The 27,237-nt window shown below is 44.5% G+C and overlaps 1 protein-coding gene across 1 annotated transcript in view; it reads left to right on the forward strand.

The window, feature by feature from the left end:
- Nucleotides 1–26,393, forward strand: part of LOC147424615 (cullin-1-like) — a 50,231-nt gene extending 23,838 nt beyond the window's left edge. The window contains exons 9-19 of the mRNA XM_086500810.1: nt 12,204–12,266; nt 12,379–12,414; nt 23,899–23,985; nt 24,072–24,221; nt 24,303–24,358; nt 24,434–24,554; nt 24,635–24,796; nt 24,864–25,007; nt 25,103–25,321; nt 25,490–25,657; nt 25,763–26,393. Coding sequence (XP_086356936.1) covers nt 12,204–12,266; nt 12,379–12,414; nt 23,899–23,985; nt 24,072–24,221; nt 24,303–24,358; nt 24,434–24,554; nt 24,635–24,796; nt 24,864–25,007; nt 25,103–25,321; nt 25,490–25,657; nt 25,763–25,864 — 1,308 coding nt within the window. The 3' untranslated portion in view covers nt 25,865–26,393. The remainder of the gene's footprint in view (nt 1–12,203; nt 12,267–12,378; nt 12,415–23,898; nt 23,986–24,071; nt 24,222–24,302; nt 24,359–24,433; nt 24,555–24,634; nt 24,797–24,863; nt 25,008–25,102; nt 25,322–25,489; nt 25,658–25,762) is intronic.
- Nucleotides 26,394–27,237: the final 844 nt, after the last annotated feature.

A 27,237-nucleotide genomic window follows, 5' to 3' on the forward strand; every position in this document is an offset into this window, starting at 1 on the left:
TACTCTCTAGTGTGGCAGTTTTGTTGACGAATTGTTCCACATCTTCTCCTCTTCTTTGAAAATTAATTTCTACTCTCCATTCCTCCATCTCTTTTCTCCATGTCTTCATTTTTGATTCGATGTTGGAGATACAATTGGACAGAAGCATATACTTGATTTTGCTTGCCTTGGGTGTAGTTGGGGATAACATGTAGAAGGAAGGGATGGATATATAGAGAGAGAGTGTGTCTCGTGTGGTTCAACTGTGCTGTACGCGTCCAGTCCAACGTCACCTTTTGTTGCCGATGTGTGTGTGTGTGTGTGTGTGTGTGTGTGTAAAGAGGTGTGCGTGTAGTGTTAGGTTGTATGTGAGTGTGGGTGTATGCGCGCTCACTCGGGATTCAAGCACACCTCCTAATTGAAGCAGGCCCTCTATTTGAAGCAAGGCCCCTGCTTGAAGCACCCCCTGTGCTTGCAAAAGAAGGTGGTGCTTTGAATTGGGCGAATTAATTGAATGCGTGCTGTAAAATTGGTGACGGGCTGGGCAGTACCTTACCCAAAGAGGAGTTGTCACGGGCTTGGGCACCCCAAGTCGAGAATCACTTAAAATACTTCACACTTTAAATGACAGTTCAATTTAGTCGAGAATCACTTAAAATACTTCACACTTCAAATGACAGTTCAATTTAGTCGACCCGGCCCGACGTAGTTCCGTGCCCAAAGAGATTGGCTCCAAAGACTGGCGCCCCTTGCGGTATTTCTTTTGTATTAATGCTTGATCAAAGTACAGCTCCCGTGGGTTCTCGGCCCTCAGACGCTGCGTCCAGATGCTCTAAAAAGTGAGGCCCTTGGGCTCCTTTTATTCTTACAAGGGATGCCAAAAGCGGAGCCCCAAAAGTAGTCAAACTCAAAAGCAAATTGTTCCAAAAGCAACTGGTTATCAAAAGCTGCCAAAAAGCACCAGTGCAATTTACGAAATTCTGTACAACCCTGCCACGTCAGTAGTCAAGGTGAAACGTGAAAACCCGTACAATCTGCCACGTGAGCGTGCCAGTGCGTTTTGCGGACGTTCGTACTGCTGCCACATCATCAGACCGCCGTACTGTCTATCCACATCATCAGCTCTGCTGCGGGTGGTCATATGCTGTTGTCCGGGCAGGATTTCCACGTCATCATTTTGTGACATACCCCCCTCTTGAAAGAATTGTAATCGCCCCCGATTACGCTTGCAAAATCAAACATAAGCCATAATCCAGTTTAGTAGACACTGACCTAAGTACCGACGCACTAGACGACACAAATCCAACACTTGTACAAAGACGACAATCACATCACATCAGATCACATGACAGATCAAATCAATCACATAAAAATTCATTCCAAATCTCAGACCATGATTGCCAACAACGTATTTAGTAATCGCATCTAGATCCATCTCGGACCTCACTGATATTGAATTAACTAATCCTTATTGCGATCATGTCTATAGAGATTTTTAAGACCGAAATGTTGCAGTCATTTTGTCAATCATTCCACTCAAGCACTGTCGTGTGCCAGTAATCATTTCCGAGAATTCCATTTCGAAGTACTTTATGAAATCAAACATAAGCCATAATCGAGTTTAGTAGACACTGACCTAAGTACCAACGCACTAGACGACACAAATCCAACACTTGTACAAAGACGACAATCACGTCACATCAGATCACATGACAAATCAAATCAATCACATAAAAATTTATTCCAAATCTCAAACCATGACTGCCAACAACATATTTAGTAATCGCATCTAGATCCATCTCGGACCTCACTGATGTTGAATTAACTAATCCTTATTGCGATCATGTCTATAGAGATTTTCAAGACCGAAAAGTTGCAGTCATTTTGTCAATCATTCCACTCAAGCACTGTCATGTGCGAGTAATCATTTCCGAGAATTCCATTTCGAAGTACTTCTTTCATAAAGTCATCCAACAGAATACTGTCAACATATCAGTATCCTTGAAGTCCAACAGGAAATCGGACTTTATTTCATCCAGGTAATTTATGACAAAGGAGCTGAGTAACTTTCCGCCTGCGTCAGATTCAACCCATTCACTTTTGGGAACTCTTGGAATAGCCAATGCTAGACCAAAAGCGTCAAGGTAACGTTCCAAATCTGAGGATTATTTGCTTAGTCCTCCTCCTCCATGCCAGATGGTTCTTATCCAAGAACCACCGTTCACTTTATCTTTCTCTTTCTTTTCGAGGATCTGTTCCGGAGCGAGTATCTACTTCAGGTTTATTCGGAAGTTGTCATTGTTCCAAAGTCATTATCATCTGTTATCTGTTTACAAATAGCAGGTTCTTCCATTAATTTCATTCAAAATCCATGTTACTTATCGGGTTCATTCTGGAGCAGTCATTGCTTCCAATTTGTTGTCCGGTATCATCGATTTCACCCGTTATCTGCACACATCTAGCAAGTTCTTCCAAAGAACATTAATCTTATACATAAATCAGAATCATCTTTGGAAATCCCTATTTCAAAGCTCTTCATTCACACACTTAGTTCATACTAAACACAATGTTTCAATCATCTTGTGATCTCATCCGTCCAGAAGTCTTGATGCACTTAGATCCCTGTGTAGCCATCTCATCCGCACGAATTCTTGATGCGCTCACCACAGTATCTAGTCATCTCATTCATATGGGAATCTTGATGCACTAGAATCATTCAACATGCGTCATCGTCCATTCATTCAAATTCATCATTCTTATCTTGAATCGAAGGATCCATTGTTGAGCTTTCGTCGCTCCCGATCTCACCATCTTATCCTTGATGTCACCTGCAAAACAAGCAAGGAGATGGCTCACCTCGTTGCAAAAGAGTGGATGTCCATCTCCATGCCTCCCAATCTATATAGTTGCGAGTTTCCTCGCTCCTATTTCTGTCTGTCACAAACAACCAAATTGTCAGTATATTAGTATCCCTTTCAGTGTCCTTTCTAGTATTTGATTCATCGTTTGGTCAACAACTTTGTTCCAGCTCTTCCTACGAGTAAAGGTTTCGCTTTTCTACACTTGTCCATCCTTTCAGCTTTCATCCCGTCTAGAGAGGAGAATCACTGGCCTCACGCCATCTCGAGTGAATCTCATCAATCAGGTAAATCTTTAGGTGTTTCGCAAATCTCGGGGCTTTGGAGTACTTGATCAACCTTTTCACACACGTGTCAACTTGCAGTTAACGCTTGTACTTCGCTCTGGCAAACTTCTCTGTCGAAAGTTTTGCCCAAATCTTCATTCTTTTCTTTAGTTCCCGCGTCAGATTTCAACTCTTCTTTGCCTTCTTGTTGAGAGGTGTTATCTTTGTTAGATTCTCCACGAGAACCCATGTGTAATCTGGGATTCTTTATGGCTTATGCCCTGTAAGACAGAGCGATGAAGACGGGAGCGTGTGCGGTGCGCGATGAAGTAAGGGTAGGAGTGGCTAATAAGTCGAAGTCGAAACCGGCACGAGGTTCTTTAATAACAACTTCCAAAGTGTCCAAGTGCCCTGTCTCTTCTTTGATAGGACCGGGATGCTTTGAGAAAAGCACACGCCCCATGCTTTGATACCAGTGTCACGGGGTTGGGCACCCCAAGTCGAGAATCACTTTGAATACTTCACAACTTTAAATCACAGTTCAATTTAGTCGACACGGCCCGACGTAGTTCTGTGCCCAGAGAGATTGGCCCCAAAGACTGGCGTCCCTTTTGATATTTCTTTTATATTAATGCTTGGTCAAAGTACAACTCCCGTCGGTCCTCGGCTCTCAGACGCTACGTCTGGATGCTCTGAAAAGTGAGGCCCTTGGGCTCCTTATATTGTTACAAGGGATGCCAAAAGCAGAGCCCCAAAAGCAGGTAAACTCAAAGCAAATTGTTCCAAAAGCAACTGGTCATCAAAGCTGCCAAAAAGCACCAGTGCAATTTATGAAATTCTGTGCAGCCTTGCCACGTCAGCAGCCAGTGTGAAACGCGAAAATCCGTACAATCTTCCACGTCAGCCTGCCAATGTGTTTTGCACTGTTGCCATGTCATCAAACTGCGGTACTATCTGTCCACGCTAGCAGCTTTGCCGCGGGTGGTCATCTGCTGTTGTCCGGGCAGGATTTCCACGTCATTATTTTGTGACAGGAGTCGACCTGCCCTTGCTTAGGTATTGTGCCGACTCATGCTCATGCCCTCACAAAGAGAGAAGGAGAAGAAGAAGAGTATTTTTATGTCGTAGGAAACTATCCCAAGGGACCTTAAAGATCTATCCGATGAGGAGAGTTGAACTCAAGACCTATTATTCAAGAGGGAAATGGCATAACCAGTCTACCACACTTGGGTGATAGAAAGGTTATGCCATTTTCCTCTTTTTATTAGCACACACACATTCACCTGAGAAGAAGAGTATTTTAACGTCCAAGAGTCCTTAAAGATCTATCCACAGAGAGAGAGAGAGAGAGAGAGAGAGAGAGAGAGAGAGAGAGAGAGAGAGAGAGAGAGAGAGAGAGAGAGAGAGAGAGAGAGAGAGAGAGAGAGAGAGAGAGAGAGAGAGAGAGAGAGAGAGAGAGAGAGAGAGTTTATTATCGTCCTCGGAGGTCAAATATGACCTATGAGACCAAAGTTACATGTGATGTAGTATTTGTATGACTGATGAGTGACTCGCGATGCTCCAAAATTATGGTGATGAGAGTCGCAATGGAGAGCCCACACTTTGGCTGGGAGAGGAAAGTGTGTAGGTCTAAGTTATGGCTGAAAATGTGAGAAAAGCAAGTTCGGATGTGACCAAAAGCTGAGCACTCTAGTAGTATGTGGTACTCAGACTCTCGAACTTGCAGTGAGCATAATGTGCACAGGCGATTTGACTCTTCTCCATTGCCCCAACGCCCTGTCTCGCATCGAAGGAAATGAGAGCTAAGCCGAATGGCTGCAATAGTGCGTATCGCTGACAAGGGGATAGGCTCAAGCATGTAAGTGTGAGTACGGTTTCCTCTTTCAGCGAAGAACATGGTTTTGTAGTTGGGGGCTGTAGTTGGGGGCAATATGGGTGGTGTAATGTATGAAGCGTGATCCACCGGATTTCTCCCAAGCTGTAATACATTGGCGTTGTAGAAAAGCTTTATTCACTTGGGAGTCAATTGAAGTGTCATGTAGCAAGTGTAATGCATCCCATCTCCCAAACCACTTCTTTATGTCTTGCATCCATCCCGTGCTCAAGATCTTGCTTTTATGCGTCTTTTGAACTTTTTTGCTTGCTTCCGATGCAATTGTAGGGAAGTCGATGTGAGAGGTTTTGACGCATCTTTATCATGTACTCCACAACCCTTTCCATGCCCATAACCTCAATTGGAAGACATCCCGACTCAAGAAGTAGAGCATATATGGTGTTTGCGTCTTCACTTGGAGAAAGTTTGTAAGAAAACTCTTTTGGACATTCTCAAACTCTTTCCTAGTAGACTTTGAGATGCTCCCACCCCCCACTTCAACGAACCGGTGTTACGTGGAATCATATCAAAGGCTTTCTTAAAGTCCACAAAACAACAATACAATCGCTTACCTTTCAACCGACTTTCCTCCATGAGAACACGAAGAGTGACAAGATGATCAATGGTGCTATGGCATCGACGAAAACCCGCTTGTCCCTTTGCACGCTTGTCATTATCTTCAGCCCAATCACTCAATTTCATCTCCATTATGCACCCAAACAACTTTGCCATAAGAGACCCAATCATTATAGTCCGGTAGTTGTTTACATTCTTTTTTTTTTTTTTGAGAAAAAGATCCTTCTATTAGTTAATGAAAACTGCCCATAGGACTACAACCACCTCTGCAAGAGAGGGCTACAACAAGCATGCTGGGAAGACTCTCCCAATGAAAAAACAGCATATATACAATGAGGCTAAATCAAGAGCTGGGAGGAGGAAAGAGCCACACAGGTGGACAGTAGTGCCATCTGAGCTCCCCGCATGCGGTTGGAGCTGCCCTGTAGTCCCTCAAGCTGTCCTCTGAGAGTATGGATCAACTCTTGCCAGAAGTCACGAACAGTCTCTGCTGGTGGCACAGGGCGAGCCTCAAAGATGCGGAAGCAGCGGGCCCGCCAGATGAACCAAAGTGTCAGGCCACTGATGAGCTCCCAACACTCCTCTCTCTCACTGCACCACTCCTGTGGAGTAAGCTTTGTAGCAGGTTGGAGTGTAGGTCGCCCCCCTTGCATCACTATCATCCTGCTGGTGGAAGATAGCTCAAACTGAAGTGCCGGGCCCGTGAGGGTGGACCAAGCCGCTGCCCCCCAAGTGTACTGTCGAGCCGTGGAGAGAGCAGGCATCAGCCGAAGAACTCGTAGCCACACCTGTTGGGCCGAGGGACAGTCCCAAAGACAGTGACGCTGACTCTCCACCAAATGGTCACAAGCTGTATATGCGGCCGAAAGACCACTATGCACAAGCCAGCTCCCTACTACTGAAGCTCTGTGTGCAACCAGCCACTGGAACAAAGTGACGCACCTCGGCTGTGCGGAGTCCACAGCCTCTGCCAAAAGGCTGCCAAGAACACGACTGTGAGGCCCTCCTCCTGCCAATGACGTGCTGCAGCGGGGTGGGCCTCTCTCTGTGCTGCAAGTATATGACGTCCAAGCCGAACAGTGTACTAAAAGAAGGGGACTCCTGGGTGGTCTGCAGAAGAGAAGGGGTCCCTCCATAGCCACTCACCAGGATCCCACTGTACTCGTGCCAGTGGACAGCACTCCCAAGCCCATAGCCTCCAGTGTCCAGTCTAGAGCTGCGGGGTCAGGGTCTATGACGCAAGTCCTCCCACAGATGCCCACAACTCGGATCCTCTGAAAACAGCACTATGCTCCTGCGGAGCCTCTACTGCAACTCGCTGTAATCGTCCCCCACCCTGAAGCTCGAAGAACAGGGCTGGGATTGTCTCTGAGCAGGCCCTGACTGAAATGAGAACCTCCAGTCGTGTGAAGGCTCCCATCCATTGGGGTGCTACTGGCTCGAGAGGCGTGAGCCACTCAGCTGGAACTGACTCTGAGATGTCCCGACACATGCTCTGCACCCCTCTCATGCCCTGCAGCCGGCAACCCTGTACCTCCTCTGACAAACCTGTGAACTCTAGCCAGTCACCTAGAGAGCGCGCTGGACCTGCTGCCATGGGACCCCAGGAAACATGCGGTCGACTACCAACCAAGTGGCCTCTCTGAGTGCTAACCATGGGGTTCCAGACGAGGGGCTGCCGTAGGCGCTCCTCCGTGCACATCGGCTGTCGTTGCTCCAGGCCACGCCGTTAGAGCTCCCAAGAACGAAGCAAACTCACAGCGAATCTGTCCTCCAGTCTCCTGCTCAAACTAACTCGGCGCATCTCTGTAAAGATCCATCTGGTCGAAGGTTGCCAAGGGCCTCCTGACTGAGGCACCCTGGCACGAAGCCTCTGCAACAAGAACTCCTTCCAGGGCTCCTCACCTGGAAGAAGTCCTCTGACTATGAACTTCCCTAGAAGGGCTCTGCTCTGCTGTGCTGGATCAATGATCCCAAGCCCTCCCTGAGAACAAGGAAGTGTGATGACCGACCAAGCCACCTTGGCTCGGGCCATCTGAGTGTCACGTCCTGACCAAAGGAAGTTCCTGATCAGCCTCTCTACCTGGCTGATACAAGAACTCGAGAAGATCCAGCAGGAAGTGATGTACCATATAGTTGCCAAGAGCACCTGGTTGGCAACTACTACTCTACCAGCCAGCGACAGACGTGCTGAGCTCCAATGTAACAGCTTTCTCCTGATGGACAGGAGAAGAGGAGCATTCTGTTGCTCGGGAGACAAGTCCAAACCAACCTGACAACCCAAAGTATCGAGCTGCAGTCCCTGGGGGAATCCACCTGAAACCCTCTCCTGGCATCCAATCTGGCATAGGAGCACTACCAACCGAGAAAGCCACTGTCTTTCTCCAGTTGATCAGTGCGCCCGATGCACAACAGAAGGTCTCCAGAGCCTGCTCACATCTGTGAAGATTGGCCTCCGGGCTATCTAAGTACAAGGCTGAGTCATCGGCAACCTCAGCGTCCAGTAGCTCCTCTCCCCGAATAGGGAGTGCTAAGCCCTGAAGACCAACCTGCTGTGACACCAAAAATCTGCTCATCGCCTCCGAATAGAACAGAAAGAGAAAGGGGGCAAGAGGACAGCCCTGTCCGACCGAGCGTGTGAGCATGAAGCGCTCACCTCTCCCCCCTGCCAAAAGCACTTGACTGTGAGCCTGTCTGTACAAAGTTGTCACAAAACGGGAGCGTACACGAGCACTTAGAAAATCTGAAAATTATAATACTTTGCAAACATGAGAGAAGGGAGAAGATCGACACAGTATTGGGGACCAGAAGATGGGCTGGTCCCCCCTCCCCCGTTAAGAGTATTCTTTTATTCAGGGAGAATTCTTATACAAGCACGAGAACCCGACTCCGTTCTGTAATCTTAGACCCGAAGGTCGTGCTTTCCCGTAAAGGGCTTGGGCACAAGGCCGTTCCTTCCCGTAAGGGACTTAGGCGCGAGGCCGTACTTTCCCGTAAGGGACTTAGGCGCAAAGCCGTACTTTCCCGTAAGACGGGAGGTTCCTGCAAAACAAACCACACAAAGCAACAATTCTCAATGCGTATCAACACAGTATACCTATCGCTCCTTACTCGGAAAAGCGACCTCCGTACTCAGTCGTCACACGAACACTTGTAGTTTCCGTCGCCAGTCTTTGCTCCAAAATCCCAGCGCTAGTACTTTCTGCTCCTTCCGGCATGTCCAGAAACTGAACGCTGGCTGTCCTTTTATAGGCCCTGGCACCCGGCAAGAATAGGGGCCCAAAAAGCAGAGCCTGGTGCTCCTAGAGAGAGGAGAGAGAAAAATCGCAAATTCAGCGCCCCCCCCTCCCCTGCGTAGCTTTTTAGCGTTGCCTTTTTTTGAGGGACTTGCTTTATTTTATTAATAAAGGCCTGGTCACTTAAAAGTGACCGGCCACTTTAATAAAATAAAGTGTGAACCTGTTCAAACTTTAAAAACTCACTTAGTTAATGAAAACAATGCTACACGGACACATTCCAGGCGTCCCCGGGTGCAGGACACGACACAGATGCAATGCAGACACCGACTCCTCACTGGAAAACATTTGTCCTCCCGCGACTGTTCCTGCTTTTCGTAAAAAGCTTCATTGAACCCATCTTTATTCTTGTGCTTGCGCTCTTACGCGTATTTTCTTACTCAGTTCGGATTTCCTCCTTAGCCTACGAGATGCCCCCTTACTGATGCACCCGTCACCCATCATGTGACGCATTAGGGGCACTCGTAACCTGGCCCTTTCCACAGAACTTACGGAAACTCATTCGCGATGTTTACCGTCACCCATCAAATGACACATCAGAGTTGTCTGTTCTTGATGGCAGTTCCTGTAGCTTTGTACAATCTTTTAACAGTTCTTAGTGCACACAATAAAATATCCTAAAAAAGAGATTAATCATTAAAAATAAGAAAATAGTCCAATTAGCAACAAAAGCTGACACCCCTCTGATCCAAGCATCTGAGAAGCCCATCCTGCAAAGAGTGCCGTCTAGAAAGTCCCAGTCAACTCGGTCGTAGGCCTTCTCAAAATCGAGAAGAAGAATCACAAGGTACTCACCACGGAGCTGTGCCAGGGCAGAAGCCTCCCAAAAAGTAAAGATGTTATCAAGGATACTGCGTTCCTTGACAAAACCTGTCTGAGTCCCATGTATAAGGCTCTCTAAAAGTGGCTGAATCCTCAAACTCAGAGCCTTGGCAAGAATTTTGTAGGTTGAGTTGAGGATGGTGATGGGGCGCCACTGTCAAGCTTTATCAAGGACTTTCGAGCATCTTGACATTCTTTATCAAACCACCTTTTGCATGATCTATCTTTGTTGATACCATGGAGATGCTTTATAGCAAAGCATTCTCGGCACAAGAATAAATAACTTCCTTGAAAGCTTCCCATTTAGTTTCCGATGGTGCATCATGTTGAAGCTTCTTCATCCATAATTTTTGCTCAACCATTTCAATGTACATTGGTGCCCGTTTGAAATCCATACATAGTGATAATTTCTCTTTCCTTTGGCTGAAATTATCATGCTTAGTTGCTTCTCCACATGAAAGGTCAATACATAAGGTGCGATGGTCGGATTCCGGGGTCCATTGGCAAAACATAAAACTCTTTATGTGATACATAACGGCTTCAAAGAGTAGCATATAGTCAATCACACTATCCCCATTATGTCTCCTACATGTAAATCCATTGGTTCCACTCCACAAAGATACACCATTGGCAATGAGCATACCCGTGCTATTACACATGTGTTAAAGTAACTTTCCATAGTGATCCGGCTCTTTCTCATCCATTGAAGAACGATCATACAAGTGAACTTCCTTCAACTCTCTTGAAATGTATGGCATATCAAATTGTTGAGTATCATGTTGCAATGTTTTTGTGCGAGCATTCATATCCCCAAATACAATAACATCACCTTCACCTTTGAAATAAGCAATGTCCTCTTTTAAATCAAAAAATGGCTGATCTCTATCCATGCAAGCATAAAAGGGAGAATCATGATGAGGAATGTAGCAACCAGCTACAAAAATGGGTGCTCTTTTTGGTGTCATAATTTTCAGCCATACATAACGTTTGTACTTGTCATCCTTCACAATTGATACAAAATCTTCCAATCCTTTCTTAACCATACATGCTACCCCTCCTTGTCCTTTTCTTGCTTAAGATTCTTTGACCACATCAATGAATGTACATTGTAATTCTCCAAGCCGTTAATCCTTTGTGTATCATGCTCCTAAGTTTCAACAAGAAGTACAACATCGGCTTTGCTTGTTAGTTCATCAATGCCAACCCCCGCATTCCATGGGTATCCATTACAATTTCAAAAGCATATTTTCAATTGTAACTCGGTCTCATAAGTCATGCATCCCTATTTACTCGAGGGACTTGCCTCCTCCTTGGGTACATTTTCATGAGAGATCTCCTTGTTTTTCTTATTCTTTTCCTCATATGCCTTGCGACGCATATTTTGTTGCTTAATAGTGCGATCTTCATATACAAAACATTTTGTATCCCTCAAATAGATCCAACTATTATCAAGGATAATCTTTCGCTTGTTCTCATCCGGCATGGTGCATACAATTGGCCGTTCTCCCGAGCGAGGAGCTCCTTGCTTCCCTACTCTATGTGCTCCATAGACCATAACTCCGGACATACCAAAGTGGGTTTTGAAGAAATCTTCAATAACAATGGCAAGAGAAGGAGGTGTCTCTAGCTTCTCTGAGAGAGAGAGAGAGAGAGAGAGAGAGAGAGGTAGAGAGAGGTAGGGAGGGAGGGAGTCTGCGTAACTCAAGTAGATACAGACAGGCCAACACATCTCTGGTCACGTGGGGGCAATCAAGTTCCGGTTCCAGATGCACTAGCCCCAAAGCCCGGTGTCCCTTTCAGTATTTCTTTCTTTATGATCTCAAAGTACAAATGCCAAGGAGCACCTCGTGTGCAATCTGTGCGTTGTAGACTGTCAGAGAGGGCCTTCAAGGCTCATATTTAAAGGCCCAAGGTTACGCATAGGCCCCAGGGCAAATCTTTAAAAACCCGGATTTCCATACCGTCCCAAAAAAATCCACTGCAAATTTCGGGATGTCCATACAGGTTCCACGTCAAACTGGTCCACTTGATTCCGGCTACTTTCAGGTGCTTAAACAGGTCCCTTTTAAGCTATTATGTTACGTCAGCACATTTGTGACATTTGCACTTGCATCATGTTTGCTCATACTTGCTTATGGCAAGATGGTCCAGTCCAAGGCTGTGGCTTTTATATCGACAGTCTGTTACAACTTGGATGATGTGGCATGACCCTGGGGTGAAGAGAGGGGGCAGAGTAAAGCTGGAATGCACCGAGTAAAAGGACCAAGAGCTGAGGATGGTGGCAATCCCATGATAGATTGCGGTGGATTTTCCGCTGTAAAACCCGATTATGGGTTGGCACCTTGGCTGCCCTACAGTGGTATTGACTGTTTTTGTGAAATCTTTGGAGTGGATACCCTCTTTGCCATTTGGTATTTGGCATTGTTATTTTGGTCTGCATTTTGTTAATCTGTGTGTAAGCATGTTATGGCTTGTGAGAGGTTGAAAGCAAAATATGTGGCAGAGTAAGGATTCATTTTTCTCCTGCATGCAGCATGTAACAGATGAAGGAATGGCCCTTGTAAAGCAGGCAGAAGATGCAGCTAGCAACAAGAAGGTACTGTAGCTTTCACCATGTTATATTCACTAAAATGGTTATTTATGTGCTTGAGATAAGTGTAATCGTTCTGTTAATGACATCTAAGTTCTTGTGGGCTTTGTCTGTTCAGGCAGAGAAAAAGGACTTGATTGGAGGCTCAGACCAGGTATTTGATTCCTTGCTTGTCACAGCCATCATTGCTATCAAAGATGCCACTAGGATCTAGGTATAACAAGTATTTGTGAAAGAAGCTTTTTGTTGAAGTGATTGTTGTGGCACTTCACATTTCACAATGTCCGTCAATGGTCTTATAAAAATGCTATCACAATGGTAGTGGTTAAACTTTACGGCAAAGTGCTATGGCTTTAATGTGATGAATGTTTCTGAAGCAGAAATTTAAGCTATCCTTCATTTTGATTAGCTTTGGTCACTTAGTTCTGGGAAAAATCTAATTCTGGGCAAAATCTGTTTCTGTAACTGTAACTGTAACTGTGTTCTCATTCCCTTCTCTACAAACTAAAATTTTGCTTTTTGCTAAGTCCTGGCTGGCATCAAGAAAATCTCCAGCATGTATGAAGGAAACAACAACTTGCTGCTTCTATGGGAGTTTTTTCTGTATGCTAATTGAGATAAAAAGATGAAGCCACTAGAAAGGGATTACATTCAGGGGGTGAAAAAATAAAGGGCCGGCTAAAGGTGGGGATAAAGGCTTGAGGAAGGGATCCTTTTTCCAGGCATATAATTTTTCCAGCATGTATAGAAGAAACATCAAAAAGTTGTTTTTGAAGGATCCACATAAAACATACTGATAAATAGACAACCACAGTACAAAGGGAATATATTCAGGTGGGTTAAACAGAGTGGCTATTATACTTGCATACTCCCTCATTTTTCAAACCACAAGCATCTTAATACAGCTAAAAAGGCTTGTGCAAGTCTGGAGTATCGGAGCAGATCCTATGATCAACTTCTCCTTAAGTTGTTCAAATGATGCGGAACACGGGCATGGAATGGCGAAAAATTTCTGCTTACTGTTTGATAACCTCAATAATAAGAACGTTCCGCATACTGTTTGATAACCTCAATAATAAGTCTTTATTTCATGCACATATCTCAAAGGTGACCAGCCTCAACCTTGGCCAGATTCATGCTAACACCCCCAAGATGTGTACTTGCTCTTCTTTCTGTTAATAACAAGCATGCGTTCTTGCAATGCTCTAAACACTTGTGCGAGATGTGTCAAAGTTGACGGTGCGGAAGAGGAGAGTACAGGAGAGAGAGAAACAGAGAGAGACGTTATGCCAACCTACTGGGCAATGAATTAGTTGATTATACTATGGGGACCTGGGGCCCTTATGTAACCCCCCTCAGCAAATTGCCCTAGCTGGCCAGAATCATGTCAAATAAGTCAAGTAAATACCTACTAGATCTTAGATACTAGGACCACATTGGGTATTCACTTGAGATGCATAAACTTTAACAAGATGCTCTCAATGCTCTATCAAAGACTTGGAGAAAACAATGATATCATCAAAGAAATTTGCCCAATCTTGTCCATCATTCTAGTGAATGTTGCAAGAGCATTGGTGATGTACATAAGGCATTTCACGATGCCTGTCACGTGCGCGCTTCACTTGCGCTACATGGACATGCTTTTGCTACAATCTAGCATGATTCATTAGATTAGGACCTAGCCTAGCACCTTTGTGAGCCTCTAGCAGGACGTGCATGTCCAGGCCGGTCGTGGTTGCATACCCTCTCTTGCACAGGGCCGCATTTTAGCACTTAGGCATTTACTGCGCGTGAACCACCTCTTAGAGTGCATTTTATTAATAGGTAACTTTCATTTACTCTTGTTGGGATGTAGGTAGGGCAAATGGCTAAAGGACCTATAAAATAAATCCTTTGGGCACCAGTAGAAGGCAGAGGAGCAGTGGAGGAGCCTCTCAAGAACAAAGCCGTACCAAGTGCCTCAAGAACCAACAGTTCTCCATCAGCGTTTTCAGCTAAGCATGATCAGCGTTTTCAGCCAACATGATCAGCGTTTTCAGCCAGCATGATCGCATCAGATTTCAGCCCTTAGCCTCGTCTTGGTTGCAGTTCCTAGCCATCGACATTGCTAGTAGTTCCGGCATTCAGCCATAGCGTCGTCGTCGTCGTCAAAAGTTGTTGACGTGTCGAGTCATTGAAGAACAAAGCCAACCTTCAGATCACGGCCCAGGGGCCTAAACCCTAAGAAGAGCAAGCAATAGTAGTAGAAGAAGAAGTCCTACCAACTTATGGGACCTCGTCTGATGGGGCCCGAGTGACATAAAGGCATATAAATAAACCAGGACCCACCCACCCACAGCCCGGATTTTCCGCTAACTGCTGACGTGACAACCTGTACGGATTTCCTCGTTTCACGTTGATTGTGCTGACGTGGCAACCTGTACAGATTTCCGCGTTTTGTGCTGACTGTTGCTGTGGCAGTTGTATGGATTTCCGTGAATTACGTTGGTAGCTTTTAGACATTGCTTTTGAACCAGATGCTTTTGAATTTGAAGGCTTTTCATGTAAATTGCTTTTGGGCCTAGGGCCTTTAAATATGAGGCCATGGGCTCATTTTAGGGCATGCTTCCTGGAGAAGGCGCAGAGTTTGGAGTACCGGTACTGTGTTGATGCAATATAAAGAAATACCGAAAGAGGCGCAAGGTTTGGGGCCAATACTCTCTAGGGTGGAATTCCGCCACTCCGTGTCGCGTGTCGTCTCTCTCTCTCTCTCTCTCTCAGTTCATTTGTTATTGACGTGCTAAAAGTCTGCTCTTTTCTATTGGCACGTGGTGCCCCGTCTTGTGACATTGGTATCAGAGCATAAAGCGTGTGCTTTTTTGAAAGCATACCGGTCCTACCAAAGAGTAGACACAGCAAGATCGCACTTCCAAATTTCATTGGAAATTTTAGCTTCGGGTCCCGACCCCGGACTTATTAGCCACTCGCACCCTTACTTCATCTCGCATCGGGCGTGCTCTCGTCTTCACCGCTCATGTCTTACAGGGCATAAGCCAAAAAGATCACTTGCAAGAGAAGGATCCAAGATTTATTTTGAGTCACTATTTTTCTCAAAAGCAGTGCCATGCAGATGTTGATGTCTATAGCTACCAAGCCGCACACTCCAAAGACTTGACAAGCTTTCAAGAAAATTTTGCCCTAAGTTATATGGTTTCTGACGTGCAACTTTTGGTAGAGGCGTATTCTAAAATGCTTGCCATGGAAACCCTTGCAGATTATATCTGACATCTCTCGGTAGATGTCTCTTCTCGAGCTGATAAGCTTGAAGGTCCGGTGTAATTGCTATGTCTTGGGACTACCATCACCGCCAAAGGAACATTGTCTGTCCAAGAGCTGATGGACCATGCTGTGGTCGGCTACGACCTTATGGAAGGAACTGAACCCTAATTTTTGGTGTAGTTTTCAGGATGGAAAGTCAGTCGACTTTTCGAGCTCGAGTGATGCCCAAATTGCTTTTTAAGTTTGAAATCTGTTTGAGAACTTGTTTGGTGATCTTGTTTGAAATGGATGGTATCTGTCTTGAACTTGTCTTGGTGTCGATTTGAATCGTTTGACTTTGGTTTTAATATTGGTTTCGATGATTGGTGGTTTTACTCCCGGGTGGAGTAATGAGAAATGATGTTTGAGAATGCTTGTTCATACTCATGGCCCGGACCCTTGTGGTTATTTGCGGGGGGAGTATTGAAATGTTTGGAAAGTGCTGGTTTTACTCATAGCCCGCACCCTTGTGATTATTTACGTGGGGAGTATTGTTTTACTCATGGCCCGGACCCTCGTGATTATTCACGGGGGAAGTATTAAGAAGTCTGAGCAGTGGTTACTCTCAGCACCTCCAAACCTCCAAACGACGCAGGCTGCAGTTTGAGGGGCGTTTGGTTGTAAAAGGCCTCTATATCTCATGGCCCGGACCTTTTTAGGTTATTTACGAGAGGAGCGATGAGGGAGTCGTTGAACGCTCATGGCCCGGACTTGGATGGTTATTTGCGGGGGGAGTGCTCATCGGTGACTTTATTTTTATATGTTTTGTAATGTGAGCATTTGGGTTGCATTGTGATGTACCAACCACTGAATATTTCTAACTCGATGAGATTGCTTGTGTATGTAATTTTTAGTGCATCAAGACACTCGCAGAAGATCAGTGCGGTCTGAGTGTGATGGCTAATTTTTCTACGCCGGAATATCAAGAGTTCCGATTTGGACGAAAGGAGAAGCCAACTCCTTGATCAAAAGACACTCGCGGAAGATCAGTGCGGTCTGGGTGTGATGGCCGAAACGGGCGCCAAGGTTTGGGGCCAATACTCTCTGGGGTGGAATTATGCCACTCCGTGTCGCGTGTCGTCTCTCTCTTTCTCTCTCTCTCAGTTCAGTTGTTATTGAAGTGCTAAAAGTCTGTTCAGTCTGTTCTTTTCTATTGGCACGTGGTGTCCCGTCTTGTGACAGTCGTCGTCATCATCATCGACACAATACCTCAACACCTAGCACCCCTTGTGCCTTGGTGCGGGCCTTGCCTAGCTCAACAGAAGGATCCATAAAACCGAGCAATACCTTGTGGTCGACATCATCGTCGTCAACATATATCCATCAATACCTCGTCGTCGACATCATCGTCATCGACATAGACTTCATCAATACCTTGTCGTCGACATCATCATCGTCGACATAGACCCCTCAGTACCCCGTCGTCATCATCGTCGTCGACATAGAACCTCTCAGTACCTCAATACCCATCGATACTCAATAGTACCTAGCATCAGTAGCATCAATACCAATACCGAGCATCAATAGCATCAATACCAAGTAGCATCAGCATCTCAGTATTTAGTCTTTGTATCAGCATTGTGTAAGAATAAAGAAAGTACTTGCTTTGGCAACAGAGTAAGGTGGCCCTTGAGGGTTTGAATCCCGGCATATTCTCTCTCTCTCTCTCTCTCTCTCTCTCTCTCTCTCTCTCGTGTGTCTCTTTAGAGTTCTTGCAGTTCAGTTCGGTTCTTTCAAGTGAAGTAAAGTGTCCCTTATGTTTGTGTGGAGTCTAGATCCGAGCTAAATCCATGAACACTTCTGTTGCACCTGACATTGGTATCTGTCACAAACTGGTGACATGGTTGGCCCCCGGACACATTTACACTGCTGACCGTCTTGAAAAACGTGTCGACAAGCTGACTTGGCAGATTTCTGAAAAACGTGGTGGACTGCCGACGTGGCGGATTTCTGCAATTCGCGTTGACATGTTGACGTGGCAGCTGTACGGAATTTCCGTAATTTGCACTGATTGCTTTTGGCAGATTTTGGGAACGAGTTGCTTTTTTAACTTTTGCTTTTAAGTTTAAAGCTTTTGGAGATCAATTGCTTTTGGGTTTGAAAACTTTTGGGGCTCTGCTTTTGGGCATCCCTTGTAAGAATAAATACACCCAAGTGCCTCTCTTCTCAAAGCATCTGGACGTAGGGTCTGAGAATGAGCACCTGCGTGTGCATTGTACTTTGCAAGTTTGTTCAAAGATTAATATAAAAATAAATACCGAAAGGGGCGCTAGTCTTTGGGGCGAATAGCTCTTGGCACGGAACTACGCGGGGCCATATCGACTTTATTGTGAATTGTTAGTAAGTGTGAAGTGAATCTCCGCTGTGTTTTGGTAAAATCTTGACTTGGGGTATCCAAGTTGGTTACAGTGGTATGAGAGCATAAAAAGAGTCTTCTTCTACGGAGGATCCGATCCTTTTTGTAGCGCACACAACTTTTGTGAGTGAATCTGCGTGTCCCGACCCCAAACTTATTAGCCACTCCCACCCTTCATACATCGCGCATCGAGTGCGCTCCTGTCTTCATCGCTTGTCTTATAGGGCATAAAGCCATAAAGATTCCGAGATTACACATGGGTTCTCGTGAAGAATCTGACAGAGATGACACCTCTCAGTGGGAAGGCAAAGAAAAGTTGAAGATCCGGCGTGGGAACTGAAGAAAAGAATGAAGATTTGGGCAAATTTTTTTCGGACAACTTTGCCAAAACGTAGTACAAACATCAACTGCAGATTGACATATGTGTGAACAGTTTGATTAAGTACTCAAGGGACTCGAGATTGGCAAGACACCTGTCGAATTACCCGATTGATAAGATTTACTCGAGATGGCATGTTGCCATTGCTTCTCCTCTTAAGTAGGGAGGAAAGCCGAAAGGACAGACGAGTGCAAACAAGCGGAACCTGTACACGCAGAAAGAGATGGATCAGAACTCAAAGGACCACTAGATCATAAACTTGAGAGTTACGGAGCAACAACTGAGTGTGGAAGAAAAGGAAAGATGAAAGCGGAACAGGTATCACATTGAGTGGGGCCCGAACCGAATTAGAAAGAGACGGACGAGAACTCAAAAGGACCACCAAAAGATAAACTTGAGGGTTACAAAGCACCAGTCGAGTGTGGAAGAAAAGGAAAGATGAAAGCAAAACAGGTACCGCATTGAGTGGGGCCCGAACCGAATCAGATGAATGAAAAGTACAAAACTTTGCCGCCTTTGGGGCAAAGTGAAAGATCAGGAAGCCCTCATTTTTCTTTGATGGAGGAGCCAAGGTCAACTTCTTGAATTGGCGGCTCGATTTGGAATTACGCCCGACAGGTTGAGGCCATAGGCGGAGGCAGTTCTAGCGGCACCCGGTCGGGATCTTGCCATTACACCGATCACTGGCAAACTTTGTTTGCAATGTCAGGGGTATTTAGGGCACGAGGACTTCTATGTAATTCCCTCAGGAAGGTTGTGACGTCCTCCTCAAAATCCCTTGGTACCACAAGAGCAACTTTGTGGTTGACTATCGGGCTGAGAAAGCGACCTTGACAAATGAAAGGCAAAGAGATTGTACTTAACTCGATTTTTTCTTGAGAGAACTGACTGATGATTGAAGGTCGAATATGTTTGACCTCGAAAAGAAACGACAAGTTTTTTCTGCAATAGACACTGACTGTTTCTGTGAAGGCATACAAAGCGAGTTACCTCCTTTACGTCGTGAAGATCATTCGTGGTAGTACACCACTGAACCGGCCATCTTACAACGTTAGGTGAGGCCAAGATAAAGAAACAGTGAACCAGAACAGATTTCCACATTACGAGGATCGATGATATACTCGACAGACTTCAGAATTCTACTTGCCGAATTGATATGAATAGTGATTGTCATCAGACTTGTATTGCTCTTGGACACGTCTACAAGACAGCATTTAGGACGCCTTTTTGGATTTTCAAAGACTACCGATCATTTGTGGGTTTTCGGAAACATAAATTGCTTATAAATGTCAAAAAGAGTGAGTTTTTCTTGCCTAAGATACATTTCTTGGGACACATTGTCTCAACAGAAAGGGTACAAATGGATTTGGCCAAAAGTGACACTATCCGCGATTGGCTTGACTTGAAGAATGTTCATGAAATTAGAAGCTTCTTGGGCTTCTGTTCTTACTACCGGTGGTTCATTCGAAAGCTTGCAGAGGTAGCTTTCCCTTTGCACATTTTGACACAGAAAGGAGTCTTTTTCTCGTGGGAACCCACAGAGGTGACTGCCTTTCGACATTGAAAGAAAATTGACTACGGTACCAATATTGACTTTGCAAGATTTGCAAAAGTCATTCAAAGTGTATTGTGATGCTTGTGGTCGTAGTCTGGGTGCGGTCTTAATGCAAGAAGGCCATGCCATTGCCTATGAAAGCCGATTGTTTTCAAGGTCGGAATTGACAGCACAGATTTATAAGAAAGAGCTTTTGGCGGTTATTCATGCTCTTACTCAGTGGCGACATTACCTACTCGGAGCCGATTTTTTACGGTCTTCAGTGATCATCAGAGTTTACACTACTTCTTGTCACGGACGCAGCTTTCGAAAAAGTAGATGCGGTGGGCTAACATCTTGTCACAGTTTCACTTCCAGATTGTTTATGTTCAGGGACATAAAAACTTAGTGGCAGATGCTTAGCCATTAATCTTGGCTATTTCCGCGATTCATCATAGAAGCTTCGAGGACATGGTTGATCCAGTCCGCTACAGATTTGGATTTTTCGGATGTATTCACTCGAATATAGAATGGGGAGGTAGTAGCGGGATATACCATATCGGATAGCTACTTGATGAAGAAAACGACGTTGTGCATTACATAGCCGTTGAGGGAAAAGGTTTTGATTGAGTGCCATTGTCCAGCGTTTACGGGTCACCGCGGCATCGACACCACCTTGAAAGGTGTGGAGCGTTACTTCTTTTTGGCCGAGACTCAAGAAGGGTGTGGACGACTTTGTTCGCAATTGTTTAACATGCCAGAACGTCAAGTTTGACAGGCATAAGGCACAGGGATTACTACAGCCTTTACCCATTCCCACTTGCCCCTCGGAAAGTATCGCAATGGATTTCATCTTTGATCTCCCGAAGACACAAAATGGGCATGATGGCCTTTCAACGGTCATCAACTTTGGACACTGCTTTTGCCAAGGTCTGGGAGGCTTTAGAGAAATCTCAAGAAAGACATAAGAAGGCAGCAGATTGACATCATCGCGATGTGAAATTAAAGGAGGACGATTGGATGCTCTCACGTTTTGAGAAGGCACGCCTAAGAAAACGAAAAGGAAAGGAGCGGCTTTTTCCAAAGCTTGGCATGAGGTATTATGACCCTTTCCGGATAAAAGAAAAGGTAAATGATGTCTCCTTTATACTGAAGCTGCCCGATAGTTGGAAGATTCACAATGCTTTTTATGTGAGTCTATTGAAGTCTTTTAAAGGCGATGTGCTCAATGATGGGGAGCCAGATAAGCAACCCGAAGTGGAGGAAAGTGAGGAGATACTCGTTCTAGAACATATATTGGCACACGAGGATAGAAGATTAAAGGTAAAGTGATTAGGCGGTTCTAGTTAAATTCAAGAATTATCCCGCATTCGATGCGAAGTGAATGGAGGACCTAGCAGATACTCTTGAGATTGTGGAATTTTACCTTGAAGCATTCGATTTAGCATAGTCTACTCCGATAGAACCCCGGTTTCAGCATGGGCGAATCTAGTGCAGCGGGTTGCACAAGAGGGGAGTCACTCCGCTCTTTTGTCAACGGATTACCCCGATTTTGAATAGAGTGATGTCCCTTTGGGTTTCAGGGATACTGATGGGCTGACAGTATGCTGTTGTATGACTTTATGAACTGGAATTCCCGAAATGAAAATGAAACTGATTGATTTATACTTGACTTGTTTGAGTGCAGGAACTCAAAGACGAAATGACTGCAACATTTCGGTCTCATAGATCTCTATAGACATGATTGCAATAAGGATTAGTTAGTCGGGCATCTGTGAGGTCCCGATTGGATCTAGATGCGATTATTAAATACGTTGCTGATTAATCATGGTCTGAGATTTTGAATGAATTTGTATGTGATTTATCATGTGATGTCTTGTGAAGTCAAGTGATGTCCTGTGATGTCCGGTGATGTGACTGTCGATTTGTACAAGTACTTGATGTGTTGTGTCTAGTGCGCGGTACTAACAGTCAGTGTCTACTAAGAGAGTTTATGGCATCTGTCTGTTTTGTAGGCGTAATCGAGGATGATTACAAATTTTTCAAGACAGGGATATGTCACAAACTAGTGACGTGGTTGGCCCTCGGACACATTTACATTGTTGGCAATCTCGGAAAACGTGCCAGGCTGACGTGGTAGATTTTGGAAAAACGCATTGGGTTGCTGACGTGGCAGCTGTATGGAATTTCCGTAATTTGCGGTGACTGCTTTTGGCAGATTTTGGGAACCAGTTGCTTTCGGAAATTTTGCTTTTAAGTTGAAAGATTTTGGAGATCAATTGCTTTTGGGTTTTTGAAAGCGTTTGGGGCTTTGCTTTGGGCATCCCTTATAAGAATAAATATGCCCAAGGGCCTCACTTCTCAGAGCATCTGGACACAGAGTCTGAGAGTGAGAACCCGCGGGTTCATTGTACTCTGCTCAAAGATTAATATAAAAATAAATACCGAAAGGGGCGCCTGTCTTTGGGGCCAGTACCTCTTGGCACGCAACTACACCGGGCCGTGTCGACTTTATTGTGAATCGTGAATAAGTTTGAAGATAATCTTTGCTGTGTCGCGGTAGAATTTTGACTTGGGGTGTCCAAGTTTGTTATAGTATCAGAGCTTTGTGCTTGCTTTGGCTTCACGAACTCAAGGGAAGAACTTAAAGAACCTCTCTGAGTCTTTTTTTCCTTGAAGAATCTTCGAGTGGCAGTACTTGCTCGCAAGGCAGAGACAACACTAAGGTTGGTATTCTGCGACAGTAGTAAGGCAGTATCCACCCGTTTGGAGGAGTTTTCATCTCTTGGTGCATCCATAAGCATCAGAAGCAGTCAACATCTGAAGTAAGAAAGAATCCCAAGATAGAAGTTCGACAGTTGTGCCTCACCTTTAACAGGGGGGATGTCACGTGCGCACTTCACCTGCGCTACGTGGACATGCTTCTGCTACAGTCGGACGCCACCTGTGAGCTGACGTCCTTCCAAGCGGGTATGGCATTTCCTAGGGGAAAACCGTCGGGTTACAAGGGCAGTTTAGTGTGGTGAGCGATAAGTTACCTGGAGGAGGCAACTCCGAAGGGAATACCGAAGCAAGCCCCGCAGTACCTGGGCCTTTGAACAGAGGTACTTGGTTGCTGTCTCGCCCATAACTAGTCAGCGAGATGGGTCTCTCAAGGGCATTGCTCCAAGAGTGTAGATAATTCTGGCCTCTTGGGGAAGCAAAGCCTCATGTAGTCCAGAGGAAACTAGTGACAAAAGCGTGTGCATAGTCCTGGTCGTTCTTCTTGTGCACTTTTTTGGTGTATGAGGGGATGTCGAGCATGATTTATTAGCTTAGGACCTAGCTGACACCTTTGTGAGCCTCTAGGCACGTCCGGGCCGGTGGTAGCTGCATACCCTCTCTTACACAGGACCGCATTTCAGCACTTAGGCATTTATTGCGCGTGAACCACCTCTTAAATTTCATTTGATTAATACGCGAATTTAGTCATTGTATCAGCAAAAGAAAGTACTTGCTCTGGCAACGTCAAAGCAAGGGGGCCCTTGAGGGTTTGAAACCCGACATATCGTCTCTCTCTCTCTCTCTCTCTCTCTCTTTCTCTCTTTCTTTCTTTCAGTTCACTTCATTTCTTTCAAGTGAAGTAAAGTGTCCCTTGTGTTTGTGCGGAGTACTACATCCGAGCTAAATCCTTGCTGCTACCTGACAATGCCCTTTAGACTGTATGTCGGTTTTTAGTGAAGCCGTTTGGGCTTACTTTCTAAGTCCTTTTATGAGCGATGGTGTCAGGGTGGCTTTATGGCTGACAGCTCACGACCTCCTTTATTTTGGTGTGGAAAGAATTTCCTGCTCTGCCCTCGGGAACAATTGCTGGTCGGTATAGATTGGAGATTTAAAATCTAGTTTGAAATTTGGTATTCCCCATTTGTTATATGTATTTTATATTTTGTTAGCTGCTGTCTGCTCGTAAACCTCAAAGTTATGACTGTGTGTTTAGTTTTAGGCATCTCACATATGTCCAATGTTTTCAAGAAACAGAGGTCATAGTTGAAAGTTGTACAGTTGAACTTTCTAATAATTTCTAGCTTTGCAGGCCTTCGTGCGAAATGTAATTGAGCTGCATGACAAGTATTTGCAGTATGTGAGCGAATGTTTTGTGCATAACTCTCTTTTTCACAAGGTTAGTGTATTCGAAGTTTTGGCAGTGCTTATGCTCTTGAATAATTTGTTATGTGAGTAATTTTTTGCAACTTATTTTTCCTATAGGCATTAAAGGAAGCATTTGAGGTGTTTTGCAACAAGGGAGTTGGTGGCAGCAGTAGTGCAGAACTGTTAGCTACTTTTTGCGACAATCTTTTAAAGAAAGGAGGGAGTGAAAAATTGAGCGATGAGGCCATTGAGGACACTCTGGAAAAGGTTTGGAACCTTTTTTTTTAAATCTGCAAGTAATTGATGAGTCTAGTAGGAACGTTGAACAATATGTTGGTTGAGGTGCAGGTTGTGAAACTTCTTGCTTACATTAGTGATAAGGACCTCTTTGCAGAATTCTACAGGTAACATATTCAGGCAGTCACGTGGTCCATTACAAAGCAAGGAATCTTATTATCCTTTCTCCTTCAATTTTGTAGGAAGAAATTAGCTCGCAGGCTTTTGTTTGATAAAAGTGCTAATGATGATCACGAAAGGAGCATTCTTACTAAGTTGAAACAGCAATGTGGAGGACAGTTCACTTCCAAGATGGAAGGCATGGTATGTATGATGAATGCTGTATTTAACTTGTTTACTTGTACAAGTGATTGGCGAAAACATAACCTGCGTCACTTTTCCAGGTGACTGATCTAACTTTGGCAAGAGAAAATCAATCTGCTTTTGAGAATTATTTATTAGAAAATACCCAATCCCACCCTGGCATCGATTTAACAGTAACTGTTTTAACCACTGGATTTTGGCCCAGCTACAAGTCCTCGGATCTGACACTCCCTGCAGAGATGGTATTAATATAAATCCTTAGCAGCATAGTGAAATTCATTTTCTCACACAGCCAATTGTTGTTTTTAGGTCAAATGTGTAGAAACATTCAGAGAGTTCTACCAAACCAAGACAAAACATCGAAAGTTGACTTGGATTTATTCATTGGGAACTTGCAATGTTTTTGGTAAATTCGAGTCAAAACCCATTGAACTAATCGTAACAACATACCAGGTAGATACTGCAATTCAAAGATTTGTTCTTAACTACTCTTTTACTTGTATATTGACATGTGAACACCAATTTTGTGTTTGATGGTGACATTACAGGCAGCAGTGCTGCTGCTGTTCAATTCCGCAGATAGGCTCAGCTATTCTGAAATCAAGACTGAGCTAAATCTCACGGATGAGGACATAGCTAGACTGCTTCATTCCTTATCATGCGCAAAGTACAAAATCCTCAGCAAGGACCCCAACACAAAGACAGTTGGAACAAACGATGTTTTTGAGTTTAACACAAACTTTACTGACAAAATGCGCCGAATAAAGGTATGCATCTGTTTAAGTATGTATGTATGTATGTGTGTATTTGTCAATATATATCTATGCTCACACTTCTGTATACATAATATACATACATATATGTGCACGTGCGTGCTCGTGTGTGACATGACTAAAAGGTTTTTTCTTTGTTTGTTGGCCGCTTTACTGCTGAAGATTCCACTGCCTCCAATGGATGAGAAGAAGAAAGTTATTGAGGACGTAGACAAAGACAGACGTTATGCCATTGATGCATCAATTGTACGAATCATGAAGAGCCGGAAGGTTTTACCACATCAGCAGCTGGTTCTTGAGTGTGTGCAGCAGCTTGGTCGTATGTTTAAGGTTAAGTTTGGGAAGCACCTAGTATAAAGTTTTTCATCAGCAATCGAACATAGAGGATTTGAGAGAACTGACGCCCCTGCTGTTTTATTTTTTCCATTTGTTCAGCCTGATTTCAAGATTATAAAGAAGCGCATTGAAGATTTGATTGTGCGAGAATACTTGGAGCGTGACAAAGAGAACCCCAATGTGTTCAGATACTTGGCATGAATGATAGCATGCGAAATTGGCATGGAGATTGTAAAACAGCGAAGGCCTAACAATATCACAGCATTTGTTTTTCTGCACAGCCATTTGCTGCTGAGCAATGACGCGACGGAAGGCACGAGTCCTGATGTTTGGGGGACATTGGGAAGCGCATGTGCGGATCTGTTGAGTCGTCCTGCACATGTCAGCACTCAATGTATACACCAGTATTAAATCTCCTGCATGGTGGTGATTGTAAAGGCCTTTAACATCTATCAGCGTACTGAAGCCTCCATAAGGAGCCATCTATAAACGATTGTTTTTACTCTGTAATTTCGTGTATGAGGCTTCGACGTCGCTTTGCAAAATTGAGCACATTGTAGTAGTCAATAAATGCATATAGACTAAAAGGTGGATTACACTACCATTTTTGAGCACCCCCGAAGGGTTTGGCAGATGCGGGAATAGGGAATTGGGAGGTGACATCAGTTGGTATTGTATCAATTTACTTCCCATTTTATATAGGAGCGGTAAAACTATGTCAAGTTGCCTATGGCTGACTCCAAAAATTCTTTACCTGCTTTTTTATTTGGACTGTGCAATTATTACATCTTATGCCCCTTGCAATATTTTATAGTGGCAGCTTGGTGCTTTTTCTTTCGATTTTCATGGTGTACACGGTGTCAACCCAGCATCTAGCCTGGTGGAAAATTACTGCCAAGGAGCATGGCTGGACCGCGGAAATAAGTAAAGCTTTAGTAGTTCCCTTGCAATATGTGAAAGTCCTAATGACCACGCTGACAGACAAAAGCCAACCAAGAATGCAACAGACAAAAGCCAACAATATTATATCATCATAGCACAAGCAAGATGGGACTGGCGGAGATCTTTGCAATCCCCCAATGTAGGATTGCTCTTTCCTCTTGCTCCTCCCAAGGTTGGTTCCCCTATTGTAGCATGAGCTCTTCCGATAGCCCTCTTGCATCCTATAACAACTAACTTCCTTGTAAAGTCCTATTGCATAAATCGTATGCTTTTTTGACACACGTACGTGTTATATTGTCCTATCACTTTATTTGCTAAGCTAAGAGCAAAATTTTGAGGCTTTTCCCATTGTGCGGTTGGATTTTTACATGATTTTCAACTGACTTCTTTGTCCCTCCCCCTCGTTGTCCCTTCCCTATACTAAAGCAGAATAGACCGTAGTTGGGATTGGGTGGATTTGGTTACGACTGCCTACTTGTTCCCCTCTTGCATGTTGAGGAAACCTGAGATTTAGTATCGTGACTCCTTTTGTAGTTCAATAGAAATGTGCCATGTATTTGATGAAGAGAGGATAAAAATGATCAAACATTCGTTGACATGGTGGCTAGAGAGCGTAAGAGTTCCAAATTTAT

This window comes from Adiantum capillus-veneris, chromosome 25 (assembly GCF_014529385.1).
Source record: "Adiantum capillus-veneris isolate H3 chromosome 25, ASM1452938v2, whole genome shotgun sequence".
NCBI lineage: Eukaryota > Viridiplantae > Streptophyta > Polypodiopsida > Polypodiales > Pteridaceae > Adiantum > Adiantum capillus-veneris.